This window comes from Taeniopygia guttata, chromosome 11, assembly GCF_048771995.1.
Source record: "Taeniopygia guttata chromosome 11, bTaeGut7.mat, whole genome shotgun sequence".
Lineage (NCBI taxonomy): Eukaryota > Metazoa > Chordata > Aves > Passeriformes > Estrildidae > Taeniopygia > Taeniopygia guttata.
This window is the reverse complement of record NC_133036.1, coordinates 3,223,119-3,235,870: the sequence shown is the minus strand read 5'-3', so window position 1 is coordinate 3,235,870 and position 12,752 is coordinate 3,223,119. Positions and strand designations below refer to the sequence as shown.

The following is a 12,752-nucleotide window of genomic DNA, read 5'->3' as shown; positions in this document are numbered from 1 at the left end:
GATAATGCTTTTTGTTAAGAATGACTGATTGATAAAAATCATCCTTTTACCAGGGAGAGAATAAAGTTTTGAGTTAACTTCCTTTACCATAGAAGTCTATATGCAAAACTATGCATGAATTTTTAAATATATTGAAAATCCTGTTTTCTTTTCTGTGGCCTTCTACATATCTTAATACTTCACTCACTACAGCAGTGGCTAGTTTCTGAATACTGTTATTGTAAATTAAATCCAAGGGGCAATGAAAAAAGGTAAATCTTCACCTTATTCAGTCCAGTGGAGGACATGGTAGATTCAGAACACATAGTGGTATTTTGAGTTAGGCAGGGTGAGAGAGAGGTCCAGAATCAAACAGCAGGAAGAAGACAGCAGAAGCCTGTGCTGTGGAATATTGTAAGGAAATACTGGCTACTACAATATGAGAATTCAAAGGCCTTGCTTTCTGCCAGCATTTCCTTTGGGTTTGGGTCCTAAGTGAACTAACGTCTGGTTACTCTTCTAAAGGAGCTGACTTTAACAGGACACTCCTTTTCTCCGAGTACCTGAACTACCAAAACCAGTGTTTTGCAAGGTAGAAGAGACGTTTTCGTCCTGCCTGGAATAAAGCAACAAGAGCCGCGCTTGTGTCCGCGCTGAGCTCTGCCCGCCCCGGTGACTGCAGATCCTCTCCGGTCCCACCCCGGCAGCCCGAGCCGAGCAGCCTCCAGCCCATTCGCGTCTGAAAGGCGACTCGAACTGACGGCAGAGGAGACGCAGTCAATGGCTTATTGCTGCTGTCGGTGTGTGCTAATTATACCCCGGGTAATCACCCTGCAGAACATGTGAACAGCTTTCAAACCGCCGGGGCTATTTTTACTAAACCTCGGCTATATTTACCGTGCATTCGGTTCGTGGCACTCGAGCATCCCCTTTCTGGTGTATTTATAGCTAAACGCAGCTGAAGGTAATGGGCCGGGACGCGCTCGGAGGGACGCTAATCCCAGCCCGGCCGTGCTGCTCCTGGCAACGCGAGCCGCGATCCCGGCTCCTGCTCCTGCCCTCCCGCAGGTGAGCAGGGCAGCCGAAGGCCGGAGCTTTTGCTTTCCTGCTCGCTTTGGAACAGTCCCACACCTCACTGGGATTCCAAGGGTAAGGAAAGGGCCCGGTAGGAAACTGCAAGGGAGATAAAAACCTTTTTAATAGCACCGAGATCACTGAGATGAGACCTGACTGTACCCACAGGGACTTCCCTCGGTACTGCTTGATCAGCCAGGATTTGGCATATAATTTAAACTTCGTTGGAATTTCACATTTATTTCAGAAACAGTTTAACTACATCTTGCCTATGATAATATCCTTTCAGGAATGGAAATTAGTTTATTATGAATTCCCTTGAATAACAGTTTCTCAAAAAATCTTTCAAAATAATCTTGTAATTGTCTAATTGAAATGACACTTGCAAATAGGGAAGCAGCAGTATTGTGCAGACTGACACTGTGCCAGTACTGTTATCATTTCTTACACAGGTGGAGGTTCACTGTTGCTGGCTGTAATCTGAGCCCCAAATTCTCTATCACATTGTTCAAAATCACCACTCTTCCACGGGAATATCCACTGTCCCTCACTTCCCCTCTCCCAGCCTGGCACACCTGGTTACCACTGCGTCACAAATGGAGTTTCTTCCCACTGTGTCTGGGTCTACATTTCAAATAAATGACAATGTATTTGCATTATTTTTATTTATTTGAACACTATGATTTAAGAGCCTAAATGCAAGTTTTTCCCTTTATTTCTGCAAGTAGCACTGCAATCATAACTTACAAAAATGTTTAAAATACAAAATGTACATGAAATTACAATACAAGGCTCTGTAAACATCTAGAACTTAATCTTTATTGTCCCACATTTTTAAATATAAAACTTCAATTTGAACGATTTCCGAACCTCAAGGAATGACATCCATTATGAGTATCAAAAATAGAGTTTCAAAGCTTTGTATCAGAACAAAACCATTTTCTCATTCTTTGGTTTAAAAAGGGTGGCAGTTCCCCTGATAACAGGTAAGTTTTACTACAGAAATTCAGATTCGTAGTCAATGGTAATTTCAGAACTCATCCCTGTCCCCCTGGATTAATATGCTACCCCTTTATTTTTTTTTCCCTAAATATTGATCTTTGACCCTCCTTATAGAAAAGCTACCTCATCATTAAGGCTTTCCTTCAGGATAATCTAAATTATTACAAATTTCTGGGAAAGTACTCAGGGAGAAGACAGGACTTAGGGACAAGGAAGTGGATGCCAACAAAACATTAACAGTTGCCGGATTCTGTTGTTTAATTAAATTTGCATAGTCCAATAGAGATCATGTGCTTTTTATACCACTAAAATGATACAAGATTAACAGTCTTTATCTACGTTATCACACAAGCTAGAATAAAATTAAGACCCTTGTATTGAAGCTTTTACAAGGCAAATACAAAACTGCTTTAGTATCCAAAGCTATATTTTCTTAAATTTCATTTTTAAATAGGAAAGCATTTCTATGTCTACAGGCATCAAGGTATTTAAAGGCATCAGAAAATTTAGTGCATAGCAACTCCGGATTGTTTGGGCTCCTATATTTTAGGTACAGTGTGAATTCCAGCTACTTGGAGAACTTGCAAGGAGAGTCTGTACCAGCAGGATAAAGGAGCATAAATCCCATACAGTATGAAAAGCTCTTCAGTCAGAATTCTCCTACAAACAATGGTTAATGCAAAAGACCCAATACATGAAAGAAAACTGGAACGTGCCTTGCCACCAGCACACACTCTGAGACAATAACATCATTTACAGCATTGTGTGGTTTGTTTTGTTTTGAAGGTGTTAAAAAAAGAAGTAGATGTATTTCTGAGCATGTGAGTTCTTTCTAGGATCTCTAACATACACGAGTAGAGGACAGAGTAAAGCACCATTGCTGAGGGACAATTACAATATCAGACTTTCCAGATTCCAGCCCTGCAAATGTCAAGATTTGCACCACTGAACAGTACATTCACAAAATGGATGCTTAAGATTCCCAGCAGATACATAGTGGCCTTGCATTAAGTTGAAATTAATTATGAAACATCAAGTTAGTAGCCTCAGGCTGCACTCTTAAAAGGAAGTACATGATAAAATTACAATTTTATCCACTTAATATATGGTCTCTAAAAGTTTATGATTCAGCTGTTATAGAGATGGGATTACAGCTATGGTATTGCCTGGGCACTGACTTCACTCCAGGTGTAAGGTTCTGCCTGCAAAAGGCCCAATGGAAAGTTTTCCCCACTGTTTGCCAAAATACAACAACAGTAGAAGCTGTGTTTGCTCTTCCAGGTGTTGTAACTCAGCACTGCTCTCCACTGTCAGACCCTTTCATTCATTTAAAGTCTACAAAGGGCATGTGCTCCCCATGAGTTAACTGCTAAAATGGCTGCACTTGTCTGAACTGGATCCAATGCAAATATACTTTCCAATTTTCTAATTATTTGTGTTAATTCACTCTTAATTTTTGTTAGCTTGTCATGGCTCATCCAAATGAGCAACTAAAAGGAACACCTTGGACGTCGTGAGGTTCCACGTACTGCTGACCTTCCTTTGCCATGGCTGGTGTACCCTGTGTGTTCCACAGAGGGAAGCTCTGGAAATGAGTGATTCCTGCTGGGGGGAAATGGCTGTGGCCTCCACAGCAGTGTTGGATCCTCTCCACAGTGTCTAACTGGAAAGGCCAGAGATTTTTAAGTAATGATGTAAACAAATTGTTTCAAATTCATCAGATTATGAGGATAAGGGAGATGCATCCTCAGAGCACAGCACGGAGTTTACTGCTGCTGTGATGGATCTTGTGTATTTCTTTGGTAGCTCCTGCTTCACACCTTTGAAATTAAACATGGACACATCATACTGCCTAACCACTAATTCACAGTAAATTACTTTTTAGCAAACTGACATTTACAAAAAGCCTGAATTTAAGGAACTGTGTCATCTCTTTAGGAGTTCCAAGTGGCATGGTTGGGCACACAGCATATAAAAGATACAGATGTCATCAAATGATTTATTGCATTGAAAACTTGAATGCCACTGAATTGGTGATTTCAAAACCGTATTTTACAGGGATAATGGGAATATTTAGATCCTCAGCAAACATTAAATTTTCTCCTGTATCTAACATGGCTTTGATGTTGCTGTTCTTTAATCTAAAATCCTACTGCTCAAATTTGATTATAAATGTAACTTGCTAAGAAAAAAAGCTATTTCAAGAAGGAGCCTGTGCTAATAAAGATCAGGAAGATTATCCACAAAGTTATAAAAGTTAAATTTTGGAATGTAATTTCTATCCCAACACTTTCATGATGGAATGGTCTTTTTGCAGCCTATCAAGTAACATCTTCAGCTTATAAACAAGTGCAGATCTACATTTGGCTTTGCTTCCTATGAATCTAAGAAAGAAAACACTACAGTATTCATATACACAATGGCTTCCGTGGCATTGGCTTCAGATGACAGGTATGATTTGCCACTGGAAGATCTTATTAAGTAAAAAATTAAACAACAGAAGCTTTAAAGGCTTTCCAAAATGACCAAAAGGTGTTACAAATCATCAGTTACAAACTATACTACCTCTAAGGGCAAGCAGCACACTGAAGATGTGCATTAAATCTTCCACGTTCAGGACTGTGAATATTATAAGAGCAAACTAACAACTCCACACATCTGAAGTACTTAAAATATAAAAGTATTCTATTTAAATGCAAAAAGCAAAGCATGTTTGTAACTTTAAAACAGTTAAAATATCTTGTGTGTCCATTTTAAGAAGTCTCTTTACAGCATCTGAGGAACTATAATTAAAATGCTCTGTCTCTACATCAAAAATGTAACCCACTAAAAGGGCTTTGCAAGGATCCACTGTTCCAGTTCATAAAGGCCACAGAGTTGGAAGCACAGTAAGTCTAAAGAGGAAGAGGATGAAGAAATATTCAGAGAAACTGTGACGTCTTCATGGATGTTGAGTCGTTAGCTTATCCATTACTGGATTCCATCAGATACTCTTGTCTCCAGAGATCCAGGACACGTACGTGCAGGCTGGCTGGCCACATGGGACACTGAGATCTGGGACATATCTCTTCCTATGATCTCATTCACTATTAAAAAAAAAGACGAAATATTAAAACTTGGTTTTATGCTTTCCAAAAGGCAGAACTCATCAGCATAACTCTTTTAAAAATAAATACTTTCAGAGCTAAGCCTTGATGCTGTTACATAACAGGAGATGAATGAGGAGCCTGGCTTCAGCAACAGTTAAGCAAGGGGGGGAAAACATCCTGCCATAATCCATGCTGGAGACTCCCTCAGCCCCTTGAAGAAAATAAGCACATGAGCATTTATGACACACAGGTAACTGAAAGGCACAGCACAGTTCAGGTTTATTGAGATTTCCCCACAGAACTCCTTCTGTTCAAGACTGTGACAGGTGCAACAAATAACTCTAGCAACTCCTGGCTCTTTCAGGCTACTTACAGAACTTCCTAAGAACTTGGGTTCAGGTTAAGAGAATATTCTTTTTAAACACTACATACCTATTAATTGGGCCAGTTTTCTGAAGACTTGCATATCTGAAACCACAGTAGCTAAATCTTATTAGTCAATTTCTCTACAGTGAAGATTCAGGATGGACCAATATACAGGCCAGTTTGTGTATCCATGTGTGTCAACTTCAGCAAAGCTTAAAATCAATTTGCACTATCTAAAAATGAGGGACACCTCCATGAATGTGATAAAGTTAAACTAGGCTATTAAGAAATTATAATCTTGGAAATTATAATAACTCGAAATCCTATGTAATTAAATGCTGGACAATTGAGGTTAGAAGATGATAAAAATTACCATTTTAAAGGTTATGTGCAAAAGCAGTGATAGAAATGTCTACTTTATAAAAACAGACCTTAGTAATGTTATAAAAGACAACTGAATAACATTCTACATGGACATGAAAAATATCACATTAAATAATAATGACAAATTTTAGAAAAATATTGGACACAATCTAAATTACTATTTCATTGCTAGAGGCAATGAGTCCTGTTGATACCCATTATTGAATGGGCAGTAGGTTATAATATCTCTTTCTCAGCAAGACTTTGAATAGGCTGAATTATAGAGGCTTTTCCTTAATCACTGGCATGAGTTTGCTTGGACCTTCTATAAACAGGCATTTAATGGATCCTTTTGTTGACTAAGGACCATTTCTATGCTTAGAATGTTTTGTTCTGTAACAGATTTGGAATCCAGGCTTTTGCTACTTTGTTCTCCATTGGGCAATTTTGCAGAGCAGTGTTGATGCACTTCACTACCTTTCTTAATGCTTCCTTAATTTTCCATAGCAGGATTTAGTTTCCTACCAACCATTCCTGTCTGGTAGAAGCACAACAAAACCAATATACAGGTGGTGGAAATTGCTCTTTGAGTTTATAGCACTGAACAGCCTGAGCATTGCCCTTCGTGGCAGTAGGATCCATAGTGTTCTGAGAGAAATTGTATTAATATTGTGAATATGCTCAAGTCCATGTAACTTAGAAAATTCAGCTCTGAAAAGAGGTTGTGCCTCTATTCTTTAAAGTCACTCAGGAAAGGGTTATAAGCACGCCCTGCACAGCCCTGCGTGTAATGCAGGAGGTGTTTGTTTTCTGCCAATCCATCACTGCAATGGTTTTCTCCTCAGGAGTGCAAGGACAGCTTGTTACACACATGGGATTGAACCCAGGGTTCTAACAGATCACACACACCGTGGAAAAGCCAATTCCCTCAAGCATTACAGGATTTGAAATTCATCTGGCTTCAAAAAAAATTGTAATTCAATGAACTTAACTGCATGATGACACTGGAAATTGTGTGACTGCAGGTAGGGCACTTTCCCAAGTATTTTTATTAGGCCAACACAATACAGAAGTAAACTACTAAAAAACCCCACGACTTTTTATTTTTAAAACAAATTATAGATGATTATTCATAAGACCATAAGATTATTTGTAAGACAGAAACTCCACCAGCTTCTGTCAGGGCATTCATTAGCTTGCTCTAAGGACCTCTAACAGCTCTTATCTACTGAACAGTAGCTTCGTGCAAATTGAGTGTTCCCCCTGTTCAGTACTGCTAAAATTTTTTAAGTGCTACAGTAGGAACACTTAAAATAACATTTTCAAGTTCAGTATTTTGAAATTATTAGTTACTTCCCTTAAGTTTTGATGGCTGATCTGTATCTGTACTAGCACCATCAGCACAAACTGGTCTGTCCTGCAATGTTTTGTAGTTCCCACAGGCAGAGGTATTCACCTGAGCAGCACGTAGCCATTGGCACTGCATTCTCCTTAAAACACATTACTCTGAAGACAATAGCTCCTCACATGGGGTTTTATTTGCCAAACTTCTGCAGAAGTCATTATGTAGAACATTAAAGCTACAGGTTAGTTTTGTTCTAAATAATCACTGATTTGTTTATAAGAAGCTGTTTTGTAGCTCAGTGGGGTTTTTTTCAATACTTTTAGCAAGTGGTGAATACAGATTTTTCTGGCTTACACGGATTTCCATTAGAAACACCTACCATTTCTTAGGCAAATGCAGGATCATGTTTTCATTCCAACAAAGAATTCTAGTGGAGGAATCTTACTTGTCACAGTGACTTTATAATTGCTAATTATAAAACCAACCAGTGTGCTATTTTCAAAATAAGTATGTAAATTAGTGTTCTGCCAGAGCACCTTGCAGGCCTCAAGAAAAGGCCAAAAATGCTTTTCCTGCTGTGTCTGGCCAAGGTGTTTTTACACAGACCTTGGCCTCCCACCTAACACATCTTTCTATTTTATACTTTCCAGGAATGTCCTTTTCAACTGTCTGGAACTCTATACCCAACAAATGGACCAGGGGGAGACTGCAGACTCCAGAAGACTTTTCATTGTTTAGATGAGGTACAGATGAGGGTAAAAATAAAGGCTTCAAAGAAAGGAGAACTTGCAGAAGGTTGCAGCTCAGATCAGTCTCTAATCTTTCATGGCACATAAAATATTCATATAATACCAGCATTATCAGAACTTGTCTTTCTGATGGGTAATGGTATAAATTAAAGCAGTTTAAAATGTAAATCATGTAATCAGTAAGAGATAAAATCCTGCATAAAAGGCTGAAGGTGAAATCATACAACATTTTCCTTTTTGTATTAAAGACTAAAAGAGAAATCCAGAGGTCAGTATTTGAATGCATGATGTGTCACCTTCTTCCAATGAGGGGCAAGCACACAATATGCAGCAGTCCGTTATTAAAACTGAAAACTTAATTAATGCACATAAATACAGGTTTTCTACAATACTGTCTAGTAAACTCAAGATTTTCAGGCGACAAATTGGGAGAGGAACAATTTTCAACAATTTTAAGAAAGGACAAGCTCAGGCTCTACTGCTGATGCTTTACAAACAAAAGAACATTTCTTTACTTTTAAAAAAACACCTTATCCTACCTCTCCTACTTTTGACTATGGGCTGCAGGGGATACACTGTCCTAAAAATATATCTAGAAAGATTTCATATTCCCTTCTGCTTAACTTTAAGAACCATCCCATTAGCAACTAGACAGATGGAAAGCAGCATGCATGGCTTTGTTAAACCTCCTTGTCTTGATACCATTTCCTTTCTTCAGCACAAGTTTGCAAGGCTTGTTTGGGATTCTGCATTACAGATCTCCAGGATGGTTTTCACGTTCTCTGTGCTCTGTCTGCCAGGTTCACGTCTGTTTTGTAGTTCACACTTTTGCTGCCTCTTTGGAGAAAGCCAATTTCATTAGACTTTAGGTGAACAGTTGTGCAGGCAGGACCTTGACTTTTCAGTCCACTGCCCGCTCCAGTTCAGTCCCTGCCTGTTTGGTACCTGTGGTTCCAGGTGTTGACTGCTGACCCCATAACCTGGACTTCTACTCCCTCCTCAAGTCAGGAGAAACCAGAAATGTCTTACACACTGAATCACTACAGAGGCCTTGCTAGTATTTAGCAATCATTTGGTACCTACTGATACCTAAAATCATTCTGGATGAACACTGTCAACTGAGTGGATGACATCAAAAACGTTACAAAGTGTTTTCTGTGCTGACAGTCCAGGTCAAAAATCCTGAAATGACAACTGGAGCAGACGAAAAGGGAGAGGGGTGCACACACTACCCTGTGTACACACGTGGCATATGCCTCCATATAACAGTGATAACTGCACTTTGAAAACTTGTCAGATATGGCACAGATCAAAATGTGATACAGTGGGGCTTTCAAAATATTTTATCTCTCTTTTTTTAATATCAGGCTCTGAAATGGAAATAATTTTAACAACTCTTCTCTGTCTATGTAGTTGACCTCTTTGACAGTTTTCCCAGATTTCAGAATTTCAGCTGTTACTTTATTTGCAATAGTTTCACCTTTTCCTCATTTAGTATTTATCTAGACTGTAAGCTGGCTGGCAAATTTATACTAACAGTTAAAAATAGATTATGCAGAACAGATAAGTTGGTAGGGAAAAAATCTGCTACAGACAGATTAGATTGGCCTTGTCAATACTGGTGATACTGCAATATTGCATTGCAAAACTTTTCCCTCTCTGTGCTGCATCGAAAAAGGAGCAACACACTGCATTGAGAAAGCACCACATGTTAGATAGAGGCTCCAGCCTACAAAATTAAAAATTGCAAAATATGAAGCAGAATCCTAACATCAATATGGGTAGAACAGAGTAGAAGTAGCCCTTTTGGATCTGCTGTAAAATAAGCTGTAAAAAAAGAGCAACCACTCACTCTGTTTGACTGGGTTCCTCCCATGGTTTTCATTTCCCACTGTGCTCTGTTTGCCTGTTTCCAGTCCCTGCTCACTGCACAAGTGGAAGCAGCTGGAGCACGGAGCCCCCCCTGCCCCCGAGGCCGAGGGCTTTGCCTCTGGTCACTGAAGGCTCGCGCTGGACAGCTGACAAAGCCACAGCCTGACAGCCAGACTGCTCAGGATGAGCTCTTCAAACTTTGCAATTTGCTGTCCAGAGTTTTAAGGTATTAGGTTGAACAGCTCAGCCATTTGTGCAGTGAGTGACATCCAGAACTATGGGTGCTGATCTCATCAGCTGTTCCAGCACTGACCAACCCCTCTGCAGAAATTCCTCTGGACAAATTCCCACCTACAGAAAGTGACCACGTTGAACAGCACAAAGCCCTTGTGTTATGAAGCTACATCATCATTTGAAGCTGGTGCTTCTAATAATAAATTCCTAAATGTTTTGTATAAATTAAGCTCCCAAACTATGAATGTAGAGTAATAAGTTCTCTTAAGGTGTTTTTAAGGTGTTTGAAGCTCTAATATCAAAAGTAAAGGCATTATCTTTTTTAATCAAATGTCAAACAAAAACTAACATGCTTCTGAATTGCTCTGTATCTAATTTCCCCTCTCATTGTGCTAAAAGACAAATATTTTGTACTGGAGCACAAAGGAAAACAGAAGTATATCTAAGTATATGCATTTTTTATAAGAATATAAGAAAAGGATATTCCTGAACCTACAGGCCTTTCAGGGAATAACGCAAGTAACCCTTTTCCTTTCAGGAAGCCACAATCTACTTTCTCCAGGACAAGCAAGTATCTTATTGGCAGTTACTGAGCATTTTAGGTTTTTCTAAGTCAAAAATACTTCCTGAAAACCTCCATGGAGTACTTCAGGCAAACCAGTTCAGATTACAGACCACTAGGGCTGCAATGGGCAAGAGCAGAGACTGGTGCAAGATACAACAGTGCTTCCCCAGGGTGTTCCACCAGCCTCCAAAATGGGTTTTTCCCAGGAAAATCCTGAGCTAGAGACAGTATCTTTTGTGCCAAATGTTCCTATTTGGATTTTTCTCCCTGGGATCTTCTAAGGTCTGTGCAAAATTCTGTCAACTGCAACATTCTGTGACAGCAGATTGCAAAGCTTAACTCCCTATAGCAGTAGCAATGATTTTTAGATGTGCTGAACTTGCCCCAGCATTACTTGGTGGTCACTGGTTTCTTTCCCAGGAACTATCTTCCAGTACCTTTTCCATGCCCCCCACCAATTTTATTATATTTAGCATTTTCTCCTCATTCCTTTTTCTGGCTGCAGAGTTCTAGCAGATCCAACAACAGGCAAGCATTAATCTAATTCCTTTGTGGCATCAGAGACAAAATGTGGCCACAAAATAGGTCTAAGGAGTAGCATTTTCTTATTCTCTGCTGTTCCCTAGACATTCCTAGCATTTATTCACCCTTTCAAAACTACTTTTAACACTACTGAGCAAGTTCTCATAGTTCTCATTTTGAATTCAAGACACCTTTAAATGAGAATAGTAAACACTGTATTGATGAGTGCAGGTTTTATTCTGTCCCTTACTCTAATTTCCATTTTAACTACCTGGTTGTCTATAATCACAAGATCTTGCTGTAGAGGTTGCTGGACAGTTTTTGGTTTTCACACTTCGGAAGAGCTGAGCAGCAGCAGTGTCACATTTACCCGGGCTCCACATTACAGTTCATAGTTAACTGCTGCTTACTCTTCCAGAGCTGCTGTCTGCCATGCCATCTACTTGAGGACAATTGTCACTGTCACTGCTCTGAAACCTTTTTACTGACACCTTACATTGAGACAGGTCCTGTAACACGTCTCTTTTTCAAAGGACTCTGGGCACGAAAATCTCTAGTTCCTCAATTGTCAACATCAATACACAAAACTTTCTAACATCACTTACCTAATTTTAACTGAATAACTGATTTGTCTTCTGTTGGTCACATTTCCCATTTAACTTCATAACTTTTATGTTCTTTTCTGATTTCTGCATTTGGAAGCAGTTTGTAGTCTCTCTCACAGCAGAGTATTTGCACACTTATGAACCTTCATAAATAATCTGCAGACTGCCTTAAACTATGTGACCCTTTTGACCACCTATTATATTTTCATACGCTTGATTGTTTTCTACAGTTTGTCTTTTCAAGCTTATCACAGTCTGTGATGCTGAAACTGCCACAAAACAAGATTTAATTTTTTCAAGAAGCTTTTGTACACTCATTTCAACCAAATAAAGAGATATTTCCTCATGTGGGTTCTCCTCATGTTTGGTACTCCCTGAAGCCGTCATCTCATTTACCCCTTCTATAAAGGATGACTCAAGTATTCCATTAGTTATTTCCTGTAAATGCTCTGATCTCCTGCAGCACACTACAGTCATAGTTGCTTTCCTTTTTAGCAGTATAATTTAGAAGCTGTGCTCTTCCTAATTTAAGTCTGAAAACTGGCTCTGTAAGAATTCTGTACTGGCAATGGATACAGTTAACTTGTCTGATTTGACAATCAGCATTCTTCAAGGTAAAAAGCCATCCTACTTTCCTCTGTAATCCTATCTCTCATATTATACCACACTACAATGTACCAAATACATAAAATACCCATTATTTGAATTTTTTAAAATGCCACGTTTCTCAATTGCATTTGTCAAATGGCAACACTTGTGTGTGAATGTGTTTCTGTCTGGGTCTGGGTTTCTGTTTGTGTGCCCTTTATACAAGGGACTTGTCAGTGTACATTTCATAGGCCTAAATTTGTGGGTTGCCAGCCTATGTTTTATTTTTCAGTTGGGAAACTGGTATTTGAGGGTTATTTTATTATTAGCCTGAATTTCCATTTTTCAATAACTCCTGCTCTTCAACAATTATTCCAAACCTACCAGATTCTGAATTGT

The 12,752-nt window shown here is 39.2% G+C and overlaps 1 protein-coding gene across 2 annotated transcripts in view; it reads right to left on the bottom strand.

Annotated features, from left to right (window-relative positions):
* Window positions 1-4,722: 4,722 nt before the first annotated feature.
* The window catches only part of NFATC3 (nuclear factor of activated T cells 3), a 60,431-nt gene continuing 52,401 nt past the window's right edge, over window positions 4,723-12,752 (bottom strand). For both annotated transcript variants that reach the window (XM_030282093.4, XM_030282094.4), the window contains one exon: window positions 4,723-5,141. In XM_030282093.4, coding sequence (XP_030137953.4) covers window positions 5,026-5,141 — 116 coding nt within the window. In that variant the 3' untranslated portion in view covers window positions 4,723-5,025. The remainder of the gene's footprint in view (window positions 5,142-12,752) is intronic.